The sequence below is a fragment of the Hemiscyllium ocellatum genome, chromosome 18, assembly GCF_020745735.1.
Source record: "Hemiscyllium ocellatum isolate sHemOce1 chromosome 18, sHemOce1.pat.X.cur, whole genome shotgun sequence".
Lineage (NCBI taxonomy): Eukaryota > Metazoa > Chordata > Chondrichthyes > Orectolobiformes > Hemiscylliidae > Hemiscyllium > Hemiscyllium ocellatum.
The window spans coordinates 32696964-32720517 of record NC_083418.1 but is presented as its reverse complement, the minus strand read 5'-3'; the positions used below and the strand labels follow the sequence as shown (position 1 = coordinate 32720517).

The window sequence follows — 23554 nt, the reverse complement described above, 5'->3', positions numbered from 1 at the left end:
CCATGAAGACCATCAGCAATGCATGCTTACTTAGTCCATTTGGAAGGAGGGTTTGTTCCAGGGGCATGTGGAGATCAGCAACCATCTGTCAAGTACATTTGAGCTGCCTGATGCACAGCCATTCAGCTTGTCCAGAAAGCCAAACCATTGTCTGTATTCAGGGTCAGAGTTGAAGTTGCCGACACCTCGGTGTTCTATGGAGCAGCTGATTGCTAAGGGAGCTGTGTTCATTAGCTGCTGTTGTTCTTGATGTTGTTGGTATTGCTGCTCTTTTCCTCATGAGAGGTTCAAGCGGTGCATAAGCTGCTCTGATACAAGTGGTAAAGCTGGCAGCAAAGAAGTGTTGCTGAATTGATAAGAAGTTTGAGTAGCACAAAATAGGAAATCACCTCCAAAGCAATAGAAACACATTCTCAGAACCAGTCCTGGGAGAAAATATCTTTCATTTATGTGAGGAAGCAGCTGTCCTGGTTCAGTATTGTAAAGTAATCCAGCTCAATTTCACAGTCTCATCAATACCCAATATGTTTTGTCTTGATGCCCACAGCTCTGATTCCAACTCCCTGCACTCTCAACTGTGGTGAAAGTTATCCCAAAATATCAAAATGTACAGGAAGTGGAAACAAAATTCCCTTACACTCATGTGTTTTTAATTATGTTCAAAATCTTGTGAATGGACAAATTATGTACAAGAAACACATCAGAAGGGTCATTACAAAAGAGTATCCAGGAGAATACTAATGTTTCAAATAATTTTTTAAAAAGTGCTACGAAGAATTCACAAGGAAATTGTGGTAACCTTGTTCAAAACAAGCAATGACATGAAAGGAAACAACAGCTCACCTTTTTCTGTCGGTCCTGGCTGGGTTCTCCTGGAGCTAACTCACCAATCAGAAGAGGCTTCATAAACTTACGGACAAAGGTGAGGTCTGGGTGAAAAGCCTGGAATGCATCCTGAAAGACAATACATTTAACATGGTGAATTTGTGTCAGTCAAAGCAAGCTTAGTTCAAGCTAAGCCAGGGAACAATTTGGCGGTTGTTCCTCTGCATTAGCACCACGTAATCCCAGGTTATAAAATTCTCTCAATCCTACTTCAATAAATAAGCCAGCGAAACCACAGCTGAAGGCCAGCCACAACGGCATAGCATCTCCGACCTCTGCATCATACTCTGAAAATGACAAATCTCTGTCACCAAATGCCAAAATAAAGTCAAGCTTTGAACACTGCAAATAGCAATGAAACTGTCCACTCTCATCATACATAATCCTCATACAAAAGACAAAGGAACTGTTCAGCAAACTGATATAAAGTACTTTTGGACTACCCTAGTCTTCCCCGTAAAGCAGCATTCCATTTATTGATACTCACAAAAATATTTTCAATACTTTAATGAGCTTTCAGCTACCATGAGTCTGTCTTAAACAATGTCACATTTCCATTCTCCCCACATTTGAAAACATTCTCTTTGGCTATTTCTTTGGTCCTTTTTTCTTAATTTTCTGCTGACAGCTGCTTAGCATCTGCTTCTTCCACAGGTTTGACCACTAGGAAACACCTAGGATATGGAAGTACAAGTTGTTGTCATGCACAAGATCAGTCCTCGGGTTGTAATGTCATCCTGACATGTACTCTTCCAGTTCTTTAGCAGCCTTTTTCTTCACAGTTATTACGTGGGTACAGCACTTGGGCAAAAAAAGCAGTCACTGCTGGTATATCTAAATCTATGACCTGATCTAAATAGGTCACCAGCACTTTTGGTCACAGTGGTTGATCTAATTTGATTTTTAATTCTATAGGTCTTCAGTTTAGCATTCCCTATGAGCTCAGGTGAGCACACAATTCCTAAGTCTGCTTAATCATTTTTCCCTGAAACTGTAATTGACTGAAAGTAGCTGTTTTACTCTTTCAGCAGTAACACGGCAAGAATACTGAGGTAATATAAAACTAAGAACCGCACCTTATTGCAAAATAAGTAGAACCTGAAGCATGGCTTAGAAACAAGGAGTTGGTGTTCTGCCATAACATTTTCATGTAGTTAAGCAGTATATAAATTGCAAACCTGAGGGAACAATTAAAAAAACCACTTAAGAGGCTTTGTCATCTAACTGGTTCTGTTGTGTTTAAACTTGGCAATTACCATTGAGATGGAAATTGATTGGCCTAGTTCTATGCTGCAAAATTCTGTAATTTTATTTAACATAACATTCCGACCAGCCAAGTGGTGCTTAAATTGGATCCAAGGCACCTCTTACCTTCCTAACAGTACAATATTGCAGATGTTGGAAAGCTGAAATAAAAACAGAAAGTGCTAGAGGTACCAGCAGATCTGGTAGAATCTGTGGGGAGAAAGAGTGTTAAATTTGACTTGGAATGTTAACTATGTCTCTGTGTAGGCCAGCAGGAAAACTAATAGATCGAGGCTTTCCAATTTTGTTTCAGAGGAGAGTTGTTACTGAGCATCAGTAAGGGTGATTGAATCCCACAGTCCAAATCTAATTCCGTGTCCTCTCCCCATGGGCTGGATTTTAACTCAAATCCCAGAAGTGAATGGTCAGAGTGCTAACTCACACTATCTCCCAGTCAATCCGAGTCATTCTTTTCAAGATGCATTCTTTTCAGCATGTTCCACGGCTGAGAATTTCCTCCCAGGAGTTGTTCCAGTTCTGTGCTAGGATTTCTCTGACAACAGGGGTGTGTTTGAAGGATCAAATCGCTTACCCCACTCCCAAGACCCGTGTTCCTCTGTAAAATCATTTTTACATGCTACAGAGTGGCTGCAATGGGATAAAAGCAGCCTTGAGGAAATTTCAGCTAATTTTTAAAAAATCAAATTTCCTCTATTTGCATTTTTCTTTAGAAACTGTATGAAGGTGAGCATTCATCACATTTAAAGACACATTCAACTCCCTTACATTAGCCAATGTGAGAATGATTGTCTTATCATGATAATTGTTTCAGTCTATTAACCACACCCTGTACAGGTATGTAATATTATATTTTGAAATCCTGAATATTATTCAACCTGACATCATTATTTTTGCACCATCGATCCATTGTGTCACTGACATGATTTGGGAGTGAATTGAGTTTCATTAGGAGTCACCATGAAGATGGCTGGTGTGGGAATCAATCGCACTGATGCAGTAGGAAGGTTCCTTCACTACAGCTTGAGTTTGGAAAAGGTGTTACACCCAAGATCTGAGCACATTTGCCCCCTCTACAAATGCCAGTTGACCCTAGAGTATTTTGCTGTTTTAAGGCTAACTAACTCCTTGCCTCTTTCAGTCTTCCTTAGCCCTCATGATCCACTGGCTTTTAAAATCCAAGTTTGGCAGCAACTCTTGTTCATCTCCCTTATCTGCATTCCTCTTTCTCACCTCTGTGGTACCCTTTACCATGTATCTTTCCCCTTAACAATCAAAATGAAGCAAAAGGAGCTGACAATTTCTTTTTCACCAGCTTCCCTCGCCTCTCAAACCTGGAAGAATCTGTCTGAATAGCAGCTGATCACATGGTCTTGGCATAATCCTATATTCCCATGTCAAATACAATCAGCCTCTTGTTGCTGTAGCCCAGTGACCTACAGTCAGCAGCCAAGTGGCTGGAATGTGCATGTTTTTCTGTGATACCTGAATTTTAATAATCTCTATTTGTCTCCCTTGCTTTGACAGTGAATTAGGCATTTCTACTCCTTTGTGTTTAGATCAATTCACTACTTGATTTCTGAATAATTGCAATGGGATATTTAAAACATGTCTCCACTCTGCCTGAGTTTTATTTTCTGCATTAACTAATTAGAGATGCTAGTCTGCACAACACACCAGCAGCGAATTCATGCCAAATACTTAGTTTGCATCTGCAGACTCAACATCTTAAAAGATTATTGCACAGATTGAGCAAGATCCCACAAGATACCACTCTGGGATTTATAGAGGGAGTCACTGGATAATGGTTAAAGGAGGAATCCTGATTGATTTTCTCCTCCTGAGGCCAAATGGGCACAGGCAAAGAACAAATCAGGGGAAGCAATGGCCTGGTGGTATTATTATAAGACTATTAATCCAGATACCCAGCTAATGTTCTGGGACCTGGGTTGAAATCCTGCCATGGCAGATGAGGGAATTTGAATTCAATAAAAATCTGGAATTAAAAGTCTAAAAATGATTATGAAACAGTCATAGAGATGTACAGCACAGAAACAGACCCCTTAGTTCAACTTGTCCATGCTGGCCAGATATCCTAAATAAATTGACCCATATCCCTCTAAACTCCTCCTCTTCATATACCCATTCAGATGCATTTTAAATGTTGTAATTGTACCAGCCTCCATCACTTCCTCTGGCAGCTCATTCCGTTCACACATCACCCTCTGCGTTAAAACGTTGAGCCTTAGGTACCTTTTAAATCTTTCCCCTCTCACCTTAAATCTCTAGTTTTGGACTCCCCTGTCCTGGGCAAACGACCTTTGCTATTTACCCTATCGGTGCCCCTCATGATTTTATAAATCTCTGTAAGGTCACCCCTCAGCCTCCAATACTCCAGGGAAAATAGTGCCAGCCTATTCAGCCTCCCCCATAGGTTAAATTCTCCAGCCCTGGCAACATCCTTGTAAATGTTTTCTGAATCCTTTCAAGTTTCACCACGTCCTTTCTCTAGCAAGGAGACTGGAATTGCATGCAGTAATCCAAAGGTGGCCTAACCAGTGACCTATACAGCCGCAATATGACCTCCCAACTCCTATACACTGACCAATAAAGGCAAGCATACCAAACGGTGTCTTCACTATCCTGTCTACCTGCAACTCCACTTTCAAGGAATTATGAACCTGCACTTTGAGGTCTCTTTATTCAGCAACCGGCCCTGGGACCTTACCATTAACTGCATAAGTCCTGCCCTGATTTGCCTTTCCAAAATACAGCATTATCTAAATTAAACTCCATTTGCCTCTTCTGGCCCATTGGCCCAGCTGATCAAGATCTCATTGTATCTGAGGTAACCTTCTTCACTGTCCATTACCTTCAATTTTGGTGTCATCTGTAGACTTAATAACCATACCCCCTATGTCAAATCCAAATCATTTATATAAATGATGAAAAGCAGTGGACTTGGCACCGATCCTTGTGGCACACTGCTGGTCATAGGCCTTCAGTCTGAAAAGCAACCCTCCACTACCACCCTCTGTCTTCTAACTTTGATTCAGTTCTGTATCCAAACAGCTAGTTCTGTCTGTGTTCTGTGTGATCTAACCTTGCTAACCAGTCTACTATGAAGAAACATGTCGAATGCCTGAATTAAGTCCATTCAGATTATATCCACCACCCTGGCCTCACATATACTCTTTTGTTATTTGTTCAAGAAACTCAATCAAGTTAATGAGACACAATTTCCCATGCACAAAGCCATATTGACTATCCCTGAGCAGTCATTGCCTTTCTGAATACATGTAAATCCTCTTCCTCAGGATCCCCTCCAACAACTTGCTCATCACTGATGTCAGGCTTACTGGTCAATAGTATTGATTTCAGAAAAAACCCAGAGCGAAGGAAACAGCCATCCTTACCTGGTCTGGCCTACTTGTGACTCCAGACCCTTGGATACATGGTTGACTCTTAATGTGTCTGGGCAATTAGGGATGGGCAATAAATGCTGGTCTAGTTAACGATGCCCACATCCCTTGAATGAACAAAAAATAAATGCTGATCTTTCTCACTTACACAACTTGACTGCTTTCTGCTTTAAATAGGGAGTACCTATTTACTCTTTGAATATTAGCTGATCTCCTGCAATATGGTATTCAGATGAGTAACTCAGGTAAACCATGTAAACACCTATTCCACTGCCACAATGTTTAATTGTTGAATTTAGGGGCATTCTGAGCTTACATTACAGTCTAATTATTTTAAGAACACTCTGAGGTGAAAGAGATGCTGTTTCTACACTGATTGGTAGGTAATTGTAAATCCCTGGTTTCTCTCGCCATCTCACGCATCCAGAAAAGACATTGTTTTGAATTGCAGCAATTTCAAAAACCTTTACAGATGCATGCCGATCTCCAGTGGTGTTGCTCATTTCAAGCTGAAGGATAAAGTGTTTTAGTACAAAGGAAATGTTGCACACAATGTATGGTTCTACTGTTACTGAACTGGTGTATTTGACCTATCATTTTAAACCACAAAGAACTCATCACCATCAACGGACACAACTAGGGACAGATTACATTGTACTGTACATCATGATCATGGAAGACGAATGCTCATTATTTAATTTATATGTTCCCGCTAAAGTTAACACTAAAAGGCATCACTGGAGAACCAAGTGTAAAGCATGAAGTGGCTCAGGCATAGGAAAACTTTTTAAATTTTCAAGACATGATTTGTCAAAACACTGCTCATGGTTCTAGTTTTATAAAGGATTGGAGCATTACAGAGCACCATGTCCTAGGTTGAAGTCATACCATGCACAAAAGAAGATAGTTGTAGTTGTTGGAGATTATCTCAGTCCCAGGATACCGCTGCAATGCATTCCTCAGAGAGGTGTCCAAGGCCCGACCATCCTCAGCTGCTTCACCATAAGGTCAGGAGTGGGATGTTTGCCAATGTTTGCACAATGCACAGGACCATTCGTGACTCCTTAGCTGTTGAAGCAATCCATGTCTATACACAGCACGACCTGGATAAGAATCAGGCTTGGGCTGATAAGTGGCAAGTGCCATTTGCATCACACAAGTGCCAGGGAATGATCATCTCCAACAAGTCAGAATTGAAACATCTTCTTTGACATTCAGCCACATTACCACAGGTGAACCTCCCACTATCAACATCGTGGGGATTACCACTGACCAGTAACTGAACTGGACTAGGCATTTCAATACTGTTGTTACAAAAACATGTCAGTGGCCAGGAATTATGCCTCCTGATTCTCCAAAGCCTGTCCACTATCTACATGGCACAAGTCAGGAATGTGATGAAATACTCACCACTTGCCTGGGTGAGCGCAGCTCCATTACCACTCAAGGAGCATGACATTATCCAGGAGCCCATTTGATTGGCATCACATCCTTAAACATTCACTCTTTCCATCACCAACATTCAGGAGCGACAATGTGTACCATCTACAAGATGCACTGTAGAAATTCATCAAGGCTTCTTTGACAACACTTTCCAAACCCAGGACCACTGCCATCTAGAAAAAGGATAGCAGTTACAAGGGAACACCTCCACCTGAAAATTCCTCTGCAAGCCACTCACCATCCTGACTTGGAAACATAGTGCTGTTCCTTTACTGTCGCTGGATCAAAATCCTGAAATGCTATTTCAAACAGCATTGTGGGTTTGCCTGTGGCTCTCGGCAGCTTAGTATAAACTTCAAAGGCAACTAAGGATGGACCAACAAATTCTTAAAACTTTAGCTAGTGAAATGTAGCTATCTGCAGTTTAATGCATAATTTTAAAGGTTAGAGTTTCCTTGCTTCATTCATATTAATTAAAGGTTAGATCAGTTTATTTCTCAACTTGACTTCTGAAATCAATTTGAAGCTATTTTGTCTGCCTTTCTGATTTATTAAAGAACAAATTGAACGCTGTGCATAATGGTGAGTCAATTGGATAAGTATAGTGAGATCAACAGAAAGGAGATTTTTGACATCAATAAGTAAAATTCCGATTCTCCAAGGCATTAAAGGCTCATAGCATTTCTGTCTTGTCTTGCCTTTTAGCACTGACACAAAGCTAAACAGTTTTGCGTGATTGTCAGCAGTGATCAATTCAGGGGATGAACGTGTTGTTTACATCACCTTGCTTCAAAGTTACATTTGCACCATGTGACAGAAGCTTATATGGCAAACATACTGTATGTGCTTCATTCAAGCAGCCATGTTTCAAAGTCTGAGTGTAATAGTTCTCAATCAAGAGAGACATCCTTCAGTCAGGTAACCACAGCACAGTAAGTCAAGGACAGCCTCCAAAATCAGTTCAGCAGTTGGACATAGTCAGTTGGCCATTTGGGAATGTCAGGGTCAGGGGACCCAGGTGTCTACAGTCCAGAGAGTGAGCCACAGTCAATCCTGTAGGTCTGGCTAGTTCATGCGACTCAGCTGTAAAGGGGGTTCAAAGTGTAATGTTGGAGATGAAGTCATGATTCATACATCTTTGTGGGAATGTGTGGAAGTTCAGAACTGATGGTTTGACAGGGCATGTAAGGAAGAAAGGAACTTGGCGGGAGTGGGGTGGCTTTGATCACCAGGCTAACCAGGTGGCTTTCTAAGCCAATCACAACCTGCATTGTTTTCCACGCTCATGTGATTCTTAATTGTGGAGTGAAAATGGAAATGGCTGCCACCACATACCGAGTGGGCAGAATGCTTATTTCCGTGTGAGCCCACAATGTGGTAATTGGACTAATCAGGTACATTCACAGTTCAAATTGAAGTCAGTAACCCATATGCAAAATGTATGCAGTGTCCAACCATGTGGGATCCAAATCTTACTCATAAGTAATCTTCCCTATGCCACTGGTTAATCACAGTCATCTCTGTGAAGGAGAAGTACTCACTGACAACACTAAAGGCCTGCAGGCCAGAATTCACAAGAACAACTCAAGACCTCAAAGGCTGAATGAGGGAACAGTGCTGATTTCCTCTCATCTTAAACTGTAAGTATTCGCCAACATGCTTTATATAATGTATGCCTTTGTTCTGTGAAAATGGAATGTGGATGGGATGACAAGATGTCAGAAATCATTCAGCGCCTAACGTATTTACTTGACATGATTTCTGCTGTAGTCATTGGAACAACGTCTCTACATCAAAGGTCCATGTAAAGGCATTCCATAGCCCTCCTTTTGGAGTCCTCATGTGCCACTGCATGCAGGTCAAGAATAAACCATTTGTGATATGAATGTTGATTGCTCACATTACTAAGGAGTTGCTTTGTTTCTGATATTCAGGTTCATTGGAACTGTGACCAATGGATCCAGCCTCAGTCAGGGGTCATTGTCTCTGTGGTCACGGTACCACGAAGGCACAGAGAAATGCAGCAGCAAGCCCAGGACCAGCAGCAACCTTCAGTCGCTGCCAAACATCCTCTGCATGAAGACATCACAGCTGAAGATCCCCTAATAGTGCACAGGGAGTACCCGAGTCACAGAGTCAATCATCCTCAATGCTATTTCCTCCAGGTGAGCAAAGTGCAGCACACCACAGACTGCGGATGTCACAGGATGTCACCACAGAGCTTAGCCATCTGCTGCAGCAGGACCTGGAACTTGGAGGGTGAATGGCCATCCTATCCCAGTGGTCATCAAGACAGCTGGACTAATGCAATGGTTGCTTCCAAACATCAACTGGGCACCTGTGTGGTATCTCTCAATCCCTAATTCACAAATGTATCAAGGCTATAAAAATTGAATTAGTGCCATTTTACACCACTTCATCTAATTTCCCGCAGTGAGGTCAGTGCTGCAGTCCAGGCAATGGGTTTTGCCAACATAGCTGACAGTGATATGGTAGCTTTATGGTAATGCTCACACTGAGTCACAGGATACACTGAGCTAATGGAAGTGCTGGAGTGCAAGAGAGATACTAGCAGCCAATGAAAACATTTGTAAAGCAATTAAGAGTCTCTAAAAATGGATAACACATTCTTGATATAATCAATTTTTCCAGGAACAATACAGAATTTTTTGAGCAATGGAAACTTTACATGTGCTGTTAACATCCACAAGAAACAATAAATAAGTCACATTTGCACTTTATGTCCTTCATCACATCTCCTTGGCTGCACTGCTACTTCAATTAAAGACAAATTTCTTCCTACTGTTTTCTCTCCATGTTCAGTTACACGATAATCATTTGAGTTAAACATAATAGGTAAGATTTATCTCTTATTCTGCTGCTTAATATGAGTCATGTATCTATAGTTCTTGTAATTTATCATCGCAACTGGTTTAATGATAATTGAAATAAGTCAAGTTTTGATTTTAATAAAGAACTGATGTGTTAATATTGTCAAGCTCAAATTCCATTATTCCATGCATGTTCATATAAAACTGGATTAGTAACGAGTCAGTAATCATTTGCATATGTATGTTTAATTATGTAATTAATTTTTTTCTCACTTTTTTTAAGAGGGTGGTCCTGTGGCAAAATGTTCCTGGAAAGCAGGATGTAGGAGCTGTCTGTGCCAATTTCCAGAAATAGGGAATGAGTTGTTAATATTGATTGAGTAATCCTGGGGCCATGGATAGAGCTTTGGCACTGACTGAGTATGAGAACATTGAGAAAGGAGATTCTTGGCATGCGAGCTGGGGTGATGCTGACAAAAGCATGGGTGTTAGGGCTTTCGAAGAATGAGTTTGGAGGGGTGGTGTTCAGTGTGGGACTGTGATGGACAGCAGAAAGAAGCAGGTAAGGGAATGAAAGATTTGTTGGATTATAGAGAAAAAAAAGAGACAGGGCAACACGAAGAATTAGAAATTTTGAATAAAGAAGCATAACAGAGATTTCTAAGCAGTAAGTTTTTTTTTCTGGAGAAGATACAACATTTTAAATGGAGGCTCTGGTCATGAATAGAAAGAATGCTCAGAGCCATTAAGAGGCCAAATTATGCCAATACAACATGACAGGTTTACATGCAACTTTTTCTATCATTAATATGCCCATAAACAAAGGTACAATGAAAACACAACATCATTGTGTTAAAGTGAAGTACAATCATAGCTTCCTCCAAACTAAAGGTTTCAATCCTCCCACTTCCTCCAAACTAAAGGTTTCAATCCTCCCACTTCCTCCAAACTAAAGGCATCCCCCATCACGAAGGACTCAAAGCCCTCCGCTTCTTCCTTTCCCGCCGCACCAACCAGTACCCTTCCACTGACACCCTCCTTCGACTGACTGAACTGGTCCTCACCCTGAATAACTTCTCTTTTCAATCCTCCCACTTCCTCCAAACTAAAGGAGTTGCCATGGGCACCCGCATGGGCCCCAGCTATGCCTGTCTCTTCGTAGGATATGTGGAACAGTCCATCTTCTGCAACTACACTGGCACCACCCCCCACCTTTTCCTCCGCTACATCGATGACTGTATCGGCGCTGCCTCGTGCTCCCACGAGGAGGTTGAACAGTTCATCAACTTTACTAACACCTTCCATCCCGACCTCAAATTCACCTGGACTGTCTCAGACTCCTCCCTCCCCTTCCTAGACCTTTCCATTTCTATCTCAGGCGACCGACTCAACACAGACATCTACTATAAACTGACTGACTCCCACAGCTATCTGGACTACACCTCCTCCCACCCTGCCCCCTGTAAAAACTCCATCCCATATTCCCAATTCCTTCGTCTCCGCCGCATCTGCTCCCAGGAGGACCAGTTCCAACACCGCACAGCCCAGATGGCCTCCTTCTTCAAGGACCGCAGATTCCCCCCAAACGTGGTCGACGATGCCCTCCACCGCATCTCCTTCACTTCCCGCTCCTCCGCCCTTGAGCCCCGCCCCTCCAACCGCCACCAAGACAGAACCCCACTGGTTCTCACCTACCACCTCACCAACCTCCGTATACAGCGTATCATCCGCCGTCATTTCCGCCACCTCCAAACGGACCCCACCACCAGGGATATATTTCCCTCCCCTCCCCTATCAGCGTTCCACAAAGACCACTCCCTTCGTGACTCCCTCGTCAGGTCCACACCCCCCACCAACCCAACCTCCACTCCCGGCACCTTCCCCTGCAACCGCAGGAAATGTAAAACTTGAGCCCACACCTCCTCCCTCACATCCCTCCAAGGCCCCAAGGGATCCTTCCAAATCCGCCACAAGTTCACCTGTACCTCCACACACATCATCTACTGCATCCGCTGCACCCGATGTGGCCTCCTCTACATTGGGGAGACGGGCCGCTTACTTGCAGAACGCTTCAGACAACACCTCAGGGACGCCCGGACCAACCAACCCAACCACCCCGTGGCTCAACACTTTAACTCTCCCTCCCACTCCACCGAGGACATGCAGGTCCTTGGACTCCTCCACCGGCAAAACATAACAACACGACGGTCGGAGGAAGAGCGCCTCATCTTCCGCCTGGGAACCCTCCAACCACAAGGGATGAACTCGGATTTCTCCAGTTTCCTCATTTCCCCTCCCCCCACCTTGTCTCAGTCGGTTCCCTCAACTCAGCACCGTCCTCCTAACCTGCAATCTTCTTCCTAACCTCTCCGCCCCCACCCCACTCCGGCCTATCACCCTCACCTTGACCTCCTTCCACCTATCACATCTCCATCGCCCCTCCCCCAAGTCCCTCCTCCCTACCTTTTATCTTAACCTGCCTGCCACCCTCTCCTCATTCCTGATGAAGGGCTTGTGCCCGAAACGTCGAATTTCCTATTCCTTGGATGCTGCCTGACCTGCTGTACTTTAACCAGCAACACATTTTCAACTACAATCATAGAGGCAAGCTGACAGAGGTAGATATTTATAAAAAGGGTAGACCATGAACCTTTTGAGATATTATTTCACTGATCAGATTGTATTGGCCCAGGTCATGCATTTAATCCATGCCATTCTTCTTTTCACAGAGAACAGTTCAGTTCTGAAATTTGTTGTTGGCTCATGCAGTAGGTGAGCCTTTAAGAGGTAACTGAGTCAGTTCTTGCTTGGAGCGGACCTCACATAGAAGGGAAGTGATCTAACAATTAATGTACAAGTGATCAATGTGGTCGCCTGGATGATTTTCATTTCTTGATGTTGGAGGTGCGGGGAGTGATCAGACATATATATTTTTCTCCACTTTGATTCCATTCTATTTGTTCTTTCTTATATTCTCTCCAGGACATTCTGTGGCTGCTGGGGATGAGGAGAAGGTAGCAAGTATCTGGTCATGATTATTCATGCATCATTAATATGAATAAGACTTGATGGGCTACTGGTTCTCGCTTTCTCACATTTATTTGTGTATAATATATAGATTCATCTAGTAATTTGTCTAAAGTTTCCCCCCTTTATAGTTATTTTTCTTTAAAGTTTGATGTAATTTCAGGCAAATTCACGAATATTTTAATAAATTCACACATTATTTACTGCTTAAGTAATGGCAAACAATGAAACCCATTCGCAAAAACAGTATGGAACTTAATGATACTACATTATAAACAAAGAGATGATGAGGATGGACTGTATTACTTTAGTGAAAGCTTCCTTACAGTATAGGATCCATGCATTGCTGACTATGAGTGTTTAATGCATGTAAGATATTTATTAATACAGCTAACATTTATCACACATGAAAGCATTATAATATTGATTTCTCAACATATGAATGAACTTTTTTATCTGATTGGATTTCTAGTTTATCAACTAATCCTTTGCTAATACAGTGTGATTTTATCATTGTACAAACATGTGCAGTTAAACCAGATTTTAAACCACATTCACTAAAACCCACCTAAGTCAACATTTTAAGTCCACATTATAGATTGATATATTAGGTTTTAGACAGATAATCAATTATTATGTCCCAAAATATGGATATCAAAATGTTGACTGATGAAATTCTGTTTAGTGGCTTGAACATTTCAACGTCTAATATACAACATCTGCTTCACGGTTTGTTCATGACAGTCCAGATATCACACTCTAACAGAAACAATAGAAACAAAAAGCCAGTAACTAGATGCCAGGTGCTTCTGACTTAAGAGAGTGAAATTGAACCCTTTTCCAATTTAAGCATCTTTCTTTACCAAGCAACTACGAGCCAATTGGTCTGAACAGCTGTTTACTTCATGATACATTGTGGTCTAAGAGATACAGACTGACCAGAAATCATAATGCATTATGTAACATGCTTATCCTTAAATGAAACAACGTGTCCTTTAACTTAACATGCAAAACATCACAGGAGGTTTATTTTACTTAATTATGAGGCCAATATTCTCCCCTTCCCAATCATCCCTTAAAAATTGTAATTTGCAGTGCAGGATTTTTTTAAACCAATTAATATTTGGCGGTAGAGAACTTGAGTATTGTCAAAACAAACAAAAATGCAATTGGTTGAAGCTTCTTGACTTGCATTCATCAGGTCAATGCATGGTTTTCTTGTAAATTGTTCTGATGAATGCAAGGCAAAAAGCTTTGACAAAATGTTCTGTTCTTCAGCATTGTTTAAACCAGGTCATAGCAGACCGAACCATTGGCAATAAGCAATGTAAGTTTGTCTGTCTTGATTAGCAATTATGAAATTAGGTGAGTCTGGGTGATTAATTAGAGCTGTTGATTTAAAGTACAAACAATGTTATTATGTGAACACTGCATTTCTCTGACCAGAAAATATCTAATCCTCTAGAGTCTCCTCCACTTCCTTCCTCTGCTCACGTTCTGTTACTATGGCTCTGCTACCAGAGCATAAACTCTGCTCACTTAGAACTCATTTGTGTGCCCAAAGGATTCAGTGTGTGCAAACTTTATATCAATATGCCATGTAGCATGTGGTAATGCTCAATGCACAAAATAACTGGTTACTTTTCTCAAATCAATCTCTTAATTATAGGTTTAATTCCTGTTTTCCTCCTTGGCCAACAATACCATTGCTCAAAGTGAAAACACCTCTCCAAGAATGCTCAGCTGATAAAAGCTTCCTGTAGTTGATTTATACAGACCAGGAAAATGTCCGGGTTCACTTTATTGCCTTTCCCTGAACTACCAACTTAACTGGATACACTACGGAGAGAGAAAAGAAAAATCAGCTAAGAGTCTCTCTCAATCACTACAGGAAGACAGGACGTGAAGTAGGCTCTTTAGGCTTTCAAATCTATTCAATTGGCCAATCAGATTACAGCTGATCTCTCACATGCCTTTATTTCATCATTTTAAAAGAACTATCAATCTCAGTATTAAAAATTTCAATTCACCGGTATCCAAGACCTTTTGGAAGACTGTGTTCCACAATGTCATGTGTGAAAAATGGTTCCCAATTTCATCTGTTCGGCCTAACTTGAATTTTAAGATTATACACTCTTGCTTTGGATGCCCCACCAGATAGATATTTAACATTTTAAACATGTTGATTAAATCAACCTTTACCTTTCTAAATGGAAAGGAATGCAAGTCAATTATATGAAACTTGCTTCATAATTTATCCAACTTATATAATTCTGGTGACTCTGCACTGTACTCCTTCTAAAGTCAAATTTATTTTTCTTGAAGTTCTGTCCCCAAAACTGACTTCAGTACTCCACATGGGACATGGCCAAAATATTACTGAAATATTATTTTTCTGCTTTGACTTCTAATCCAGCAAACTGTCTCCTGAGGAAAGATGACTCAACCTGAAACATAACTCTAATTTCTCTCTACAGATGCTACCTGACAAGCTGAGCTTTTCCAGCAACTTCTGTTTTTGTTTCTGATTTCCAGCATCCGCCGTGCTTTTGGTTTTTAAAAACTATTGTCTCGACTCTGCCACACTGCAAACTGAGTGCGTTCAGCTATGTGCACAGATTGAGAAGGTTAATGGGAGGATTAGATATGTTAAAATTACAAGCAGAAGTTTTGGTACAGCAAAAAGGAGTGAAAATCATCTAGCAAGTGGACCAGCATCCATAAACTACAAATTGAAAATAATTGGCAAAAAGAATTAGAGGTATATGAGAAGAAATCTCTGAAGAGAAGATTGCTAAGATATGCAACATATTACCTTAAATTGTGGTGGAATCAGACTCCTTAGTTACTAGTCAAAATGTATTTTGACATCTATTTGTAGCAGACTAGTTTACAGCATTGTGGAGAAAAGGTTTGGAAATAGGACAAACTGAACTGGTCCTTCAGAGTCAGAAAAGGCACAACAGGCCAAATGGCCTTCTGCAGTAAGATTTTCTGGTTCTGTGAGCTGAATCATCCCTTTTGCTGCTTCCATTGCAATGAGCTATCTCAACACAGGGCAGATTTTCTTAACAGGATTCGGAACCCTCCAACCACAAGGGAACCTCACCATCCGCCTAGGAACCCTCCAACCACAAGGGATGAACTCAGATTTCTCCAGTTTCCTCATTTCCCCTCCCTCCACTTGTCTCAGTCCCAACCCTCAAACTCAGCACCACCTTCCTAACTTGCAATCTTCTTCTTGACCTCTCTGCCCCCATCCACACTCCGGCCTATCACCCTCAACTTATCACCCTCACCTTAACCTCCTTCCACCTATCGCATTTCCAACGCCCGTCCCCCAAGTCCCTCCTCCCTACCTTTTATCTTAGCCTGCTTGGCACACTTTCCTCATTCCTGAAGAAGGGCTCACACCCGAAACATTGATTCTCCTGCTCCTTGGATGCTGCCTGGCCTGCTGCGCTTTTCCAGCAGCACATTTTCGGCTCAGATTTTCTTAACAGCCATGCTGAGTTTACCATTTACCAAATCTATTGAGAAGAGCTTAGAAATAAAAACCATTCATTAAGACTAGAGAGATTGTTACAATATAATTTAGTCAAGTTACTACCACTGCAATGTTGATGGTGAGGGACCCATTGCTGGTCCACTCGTAGCAAATCAAGGAAAGTCAAATGGATTTAACTCAACTACTAGAAAATCAACATCCAGTATGTGTACTTTACCTACTGAATTGTTGCCAATATTATATCCTATTTTCCCTCAAGTGGGTTGTTTCATGCTCTTGTACAGTTCCATAGATGATTCCCACCAGAACCTCAGCCAAGTCTCTATTCTTCCCATATGATCCCATTTAGAATGCAATTCAACCTCAGGAGAGTACTGAAGCAAACACAATCCTGTTCTCACCCTTCATTCATAGATTTTTCAAATCAACCTAATCAAAGATGTTATTGCAATTGGTGGGACTTGAACCCAGGCTACCTGACTCAGAGGTAGGGGCAGTACTACTGCACCACAAGAGTCGATCCATTGCATGCATACACACTTTCTAAAACATGTCTCTGAATAGTGAACAGATGTATCAGGAATTCCTTCTTATTTTATGCTCTTCCTTAGTTTAGTGCACTGAGATCAACTGCGGAGATGAAATTATTCAGTACACACTAAGGGTAGAATGGGAATCTCTCAGTTCTTTGAAATTGTGCATCGTATTTGGATTAGTTTTAGTTGATATTTGAACTCCCTCACCCTTAAGCGCATTGCATCATAGGATTATTCAACCAAACATTGTTAGTTACCAGATGCAATATTGTACCAAAATTTTGAGCTCAAAATTAACATCAAAGAATTCTAAATTCTGATAAATGTCCAGTTCCAGACTAGAGAGTCCATTCTTTATTTTATTCATTAACAGAATGTGAGCATTGCTAATAATGGCATACTTTGCAAATGCTATGCACAGTGGTATAGAAAATGGACATTTAAAATAGCAGCTAGGGATCTTATCAACTGAGCTCCTGGTGTTGAGCCCTGGGGTGCTGTTAAATTTTCACTAATCCAAGCAAATGAATAATCCATACTCCTCATTTGGGCCCTGTAGATAGTGAAATGTCTTTGGGAGTCAGGAGGTGAGTTACTCTCTGCACAAGTTCAAGGCTCTGATTTTCTCCTGTAGCCACATTGCTTAAGGGTTGGTCCAGTTTATTCACTGGTCAATAATAACCCTTAGGATGTTGATGATGGAGTATCCAGCAACTGCATGTACCATTGTATATCAATGCAAGGTGATGAGACTTTCCTTGTTGGAGATGATGATTGCCTGGCACTCGGCTGAAACTGAACGTTATCAAGGTCTTGCTGCAGGCATGTACAGACTACCTTAGTTCACGTTGGCTACAATGTACTGTTCCCCACAACCAAACAGCTCACTGACACACATAGTCCCTCAGTTATGTGAAGATGGCCGCCTGACAAGCACCACTGTAACCTGCAAAAGAATAGTTCTTTCAAGGGAGGAGAGACAATAATTACGGAAATTGGTTGGAGTTGGAAAGTGTGTCTTGGTTATTTGCAATTGATTCTGAATGAATATTGATTATTAATACAGTAACCCTTGGAAGATTTAATTATGCAAATATATTTTAGCATGAAAACACAAATTTGAATTGAAGACCAAATCATTTGTATTGTACTCATCAACATCAATACATTTACTATGTCCAAATTAGTCAGGTTTTGTTTTTATTGAGGTTCTAGGATCTTCAGGAGTGTTTTGGAGATTGGATTGGATTGTATGTATTAATGATGTTGCTGCTTAATGATGATTGAGAAAATCATTTTTTTTAAACTGTATACCTGGATTCATCGTGAAGTATCGGTATTTTGGAAATTGTAATTCATTAGTTCAAGCACTCTTTCTGAAAACTGATCAGTGACCCATCTAATTGTGCTTAGTCTTCGTTTTCTACAAAAAAACTCGACGATCTCTGGCTCAGTCTGAATTATACTTATCCAGTTCTCACCAGTATCCTTTTTTTATTATTTAGCAATTTTATAATTCTAATCTAGATCTCGCCAAGAGTGTGACTATGGGCAGTTCCCGGGCTGGGAGGATTGCATTTCCATCAAGAGTGATGGCCCATATTCATCTGACCGCAAGTAACTCCCGATCCCTGAACTCGAGTAACCTCGGTCTTCTGCCAAGAAACCAGGGGTTGCTTCCGCACCTTAAAGATCAAGATTTTCCACCAAAAAAAAATTCGCGCAAGACCATTTGCGCCGGGGAAGATACGGGTCTTGGAGATGCCCTGTGAATGGTGAATAGCAATAGCGAGGAGTATTCCAAAGCTCACATCTATAGATAACAGATCACAAAGAACAGCAACAGAGCACGGGAAATGCATCCGTACATGAGTGCATTCTGACTTCACATACAGCCTGCGCTCTCTGAGCGAATGCAAGCGGGCAATCGAGCTGTTGGGTTGAATTGTTGTTTAAAGGTGATTTCCTTACCGTGGCGTCCTCTCCGGCAAAGTGACTGATAACCCGTTTCCCTCCGGGGTGCTTTAGGGCCCAGTTAGTCACGTTATACACTTTCCTATCAATCACAAGCCACTTGTCCGTCTTGCTATTGTGCTTCTGAATCTCTTCCCAAGTGTAATGCGTTAACATTTTCTCACAGCCCCCTTCTTCCTCCCCCTTCTCTCCTCCTTTCCCCATCTCTCCTTCCTTCACGTTCTTCTCTCCCTCTACCTGCCCTCTTGGCTTTAGCAGTTCATCTTATATTTCCAGCCCGCCCAGCAAGATCCTACAAGAATTAACCATTAATACGATGCTGTATCCTAGGAGATCAGCAGAGTTTTTGCACCAATCAAGTAGCTCTGCCGCTGCCCTCGACGGCAAGCATTGGTTCAATCCGGATCTTTCGAACGGTATGGGGGCTGATCCTTTCATAAAAGCGTTCATGACAACCTCAGTCCGATGGGGCTGCGGCCAAAACGCCTGGGAGTTTGATTCCCGAAATGGACTCATTGCCAACTTCTGTGAGCCAGTCCCTTCGCGCTCTGTTAGACTCGCGGCACTGAATTCAGAATCTCACCGATAATTCCTCCAGCTCGCTGGCACCCAGCTGCTTTGCCGCCTATTCTAATCCATCGTTCCCGCACCAAACAGGACTCGGAAACTCCTGCCCGCCTGCACCATCCTCTCTACTCCCGGATTGTAAACCCTGCTCCCTCGGGGGCTCCCGATCACCTCCTGGTCAGCTTAATGCAGCACAAGACTCTGAAAAAAAAATCAGAGAAGGTTGCTCGTTCAAGTTGTTTTGAACTTGCTAATATTTTGACGAGGGACTGCGATTTTAAACATAAACAGAAGTTGCTGGAAAAACTCAGCAGGTCCGGCAGCATCTGTGCAGAGAAATCAGAGTTATCGTTTCAGAAACGGTGGCACTTGCTCAGAACTGTATCACTGTACAAATGCTATCAGACCTGCTGAGCTTATCCAGCAACTTCTGTTTTCGTTTCTGATTTACAGCATGGGTATTTCTTTCGGCGCTTTTAAATATATTGGCTTCTTTTCTCCTTTCGGTGGCTCACTGGTTCGCTCTGCTCCCTCAAGCGCTGGGGACCCTGGTTCGATTCCATCTTCGGGCGATTGTCTGCGTGGAGTTTACAAATTCTTCCCGTGTTTGTGTGGGTTTCCTCCCACAATCCAGGGTGTGCAGGCTAGGTGGATTAGCCATGGGAAATGCAGGGGTATAAGGATTGGGTGGGATGCTGTTCAAGGCAGAAGTGGGTACTGCAGCTGCCGGAGATTAGAGTGGTGCTGGAAAAGCACAGCAGGACAGGCAGCGTCCGAGGAGCAGGAAAATCGAAGTTTCAGGCAAAAGTCCTTCATCAGGAATTCTTATGAAAGGCTTTTGCCCGAAACGCCAATTTTCCTGATCCTCCGATGCTGCCTGACCTGCTGTGCTTTTCCAGCACCACTCTAATTTTGGGATGCTCTTGAGACAATCAGTGTGGAGTTGATGGGCCAAATGGCCTGCTTCCACACTGTAGGGATTCTATGACTTGATCAGATTTGAAGAGCGATACTTATCAGTATGGCTAGTGGATTGAAATATAGCACCTTATCTCCCTACATTCCACATCTGATGCGTTACTTTCAAAAACAATGGTTGTTTTATGAAGATTCACAAGCAACATTCCACAAAAGAAAAACAAAGATTGTTTTTGATGCTCAGTGCAAAGTGTTGGCACTTGTTTCCTGCTCCACTTTCAAGTGTACCACTGTTACAACATTGTTTAATGTCTCATCCACAAGACTCTACTCTTTAAAGATGCAGCTCTATCTCTGTACAGTATTGACAGTGCAACCTAGAAGGTCATCATTCAACTGATGAATAAGCAAATGGAGCAGACATTAGTTCAGTGAAGCAACTCCATTCATTGATTATTAATATACAATGGCTCCGTTTATAAGGAGTGGAAAGGAAAACGTTATACTACAAAATGCTAAGACTATAAGGCTATACCTGCATGTAATGCACACCCTGGTCTTTCTGAATACAAATATTTCCCACTCTCTTACTAATCAAAAGCTCTTTGTTTTAAAAGAAAACCCAAAAAATGTCACACTTTGCCACTTTACATGTCACTGGATATGTTCTTTCCCACACAAACCAACCTGTCTACATTTCTCTACTCTCTCGATGTATTTCCCACACCACACACTTTCCTAATTAACTTTGTATTAGTAAAATCTGGATACACAACACTCAGTAACCTCACAAGTTATTAAAATAGATTGTAAATATTTGAAGGACTTGTATGATCCAGTAGTGCTTGTTGATCACAACCCGCAAAATTGAACATTTCCCTTGTATCCCTACCGTGTTTTCTATTAACTACTCCTCAACCTATTCTAATATATTGGTCCCAGTTTTGAGTCCTAATTTTGCTTAATAATGTCTTATGTGGCACCTTATTAAATACTTTTAGAAAATACAAATGCATAATTGCCCCATCCATCTTACCAGCTACACTCTCAAAAAAAAATTTGTAATGGATCTGTCAAACATAGTTTCCCTAAATAGATGTTCACTCCAATTGATCATATTATTATTTTCTAAGTGTACCATTATCACATCTTAACATGGATTTTGTTAACTACTTCTGTTAAGGTAACTGGTTTGTATGTCCCCATTTGCTTTCTTAAAAATTCGAATTATGTTTACTACATTCCACTCCTTGGAAATTGTTCCAGGAGCACAGACATTGACTATTTGGTTTCTCGAACCTGCCCCACTATTTAAAAAGATTGTCACTGACTGAACTGAGGCCACATTTGTCTTATTTGAGCTACCCACCCTAATCTGTTCTTCTGCCCAGATGCTTTTCCCTTATCTGTTGTATTCTTCTTCCCTACTTTATTCATTATCATTGTTTAGTTTTTCTCTTTACCTTTAATGTCTAAAGCACAATTTTCCAATGTTACCCTTTCCAATTTCTTTTGTTTTCAAAGTACTATTTAAGAAAGAGATATTGCTAATCTGTTAGCCAGGAAAACCAGCCCCAGCATATTTAACCTTTCCCCATAGCTCAAATCCTCCAACCCTGGCAACATCCAAATCTTTTCTGAAACCTTTCAAGCTTCACAACATCCTTGCGTTAGGAAGGAGACCAGAATTGCACACAAAATTCCAACAGCGTCCTAACCAATGTCCTGCACAGCCACAACATGACCTCCCAACTCCTGTACTCAATACTCTGACCAATAAAGCAAAGCATACTAAATGCCTTCTTCACTATCCTATCTACCTGTGACTGCACTTCCAAGGAGCTATGAACCTGCACTCCAAGGTCTCTATGTTCAGTAACATTCCCAAGGCCCTTCCCATTAAGTGTATAAGTCCTGCTAAGATTTGCTTTCCCAAAATGCAGCACCTCGCCTTTATCTGGATTAAACTCCATCTACCGCTCCTCAGCCCATTGACCCATCTGATCTAGGTTTTGTGGTAATCTGAGATAACTTTCTTTGGTATCCACTATGCCTTCAATTTTGGAGTCATCTGCAAACTTACTAACTATACCTTTTCATCTAAGCAATTCACCATTTACTATTTTAAATTTTTATGACCAATTTATTTATCTTGTCCAATCAGACATGGTACCAGCTAACTGGGTGGATGTCATCCCAATGCTAAAACCCCTTCTTTCCCCAGTAACAGTGTCAGGGACCCCTCTTTCTCATATCACTCCTTCACCCATCTCTGTAATCATTTGTCCTTGTATGAATTTGTGTGTGACTAGGATAATAATCCAGAGATTATAACCCTTCCTTGGAGCAGGAGTAAGTAGGACATTTGGACCTTCAACCTTGCTCTGCCATTCAATATGAAAATAGCTGATCCTATTTTTCAGGGCCACCTTCCTGCTTTTTCTCTATATTCTTGATGCTTTTCAAAGCTAACAAATGATCAACCTGTTCTCCATTTTAGAGCCTATTTCCCAGCACTTTCCAAACAGGACCCCATGCCTACACTCCCTATAGTACAGACCCCAACATGGATCAAAAATACTTCTCAAATATCCTTTCCTTCCAGTTCAGAATGTCCCACTTCTGTGAAACTTCCTATTTGCTGAACACAATCTTTCCCTAATTATTGAAAACATGTCTATTGCCATATGTTTTGAATCCTTCTTCCCCCTTCAGAGAGCTGCCTGTTCCATAGTGCTAAGGACTGCATGCTGGCTGTCCTACTGACAGTTTTTATCTTCATCCTCCTACTCGTATGAAACCTGTTACATCTCTAAACTTTTCCAGTTCTGACAAAAGGTCATTTATTTGAAACATTAACAATGTTTCTTTCTCCAGGCATCCCACCAGATCAGTTGAGTATTTCTAGTGTTTTCCATCTTCCAGCACGTGGAGTGCTTCACTTTTTCTTGTATCAGTGACAGTGAAATTGTGATATAGATTGATCAATGTGTCAGACAGATACAGAGGAAAGAGGCACAGAAATGTCAGGGGTGTGGGGGTGGGTGTTCATGAAGATGGAGCAGAGAATGGGTTGAGGGAGTGAGTATGATGAAGGGAGTAAAGGGAGGGTGTGGTGAGAAGGGATTGAGGGTAATTAAGGATGATAATGGAACTGCTTGCAAAGGGATGATAGGGTAA

The 23554-nt window shown here is 41.5% G+C and overlaps 1 protein-coding gene across 1 annotated transcript in view; it reads right to left on the bottom strand.

Annotated features, from left to right (window-relative positions):
* The window catches only part of LOC132824407 (acyl-CoA 6-desaturase-like), a 53958-nt gene extending 34810 nt beyond the window's left edge, over positions 1-19148 (bottom strand). The window contains exons 1-2 of the mRNA XM_060838840.1: positions 18887-19148; positions 844-954 (exon numbers count right to left, since the gene is read on the bottom strand). Coding sequence (XP_060694823.1) covers positions 844-954; positions 18887-19093 — 318 coding nt within the window. The 5' untranslated portion in view covers positions 19094-19148. The remainder of the gene's footprint in view (positions 1-843; positions 955-18886) is intronic.
* Between the last annotated feature and the right edge of the window lie 4406 nt (positions 19149-23554).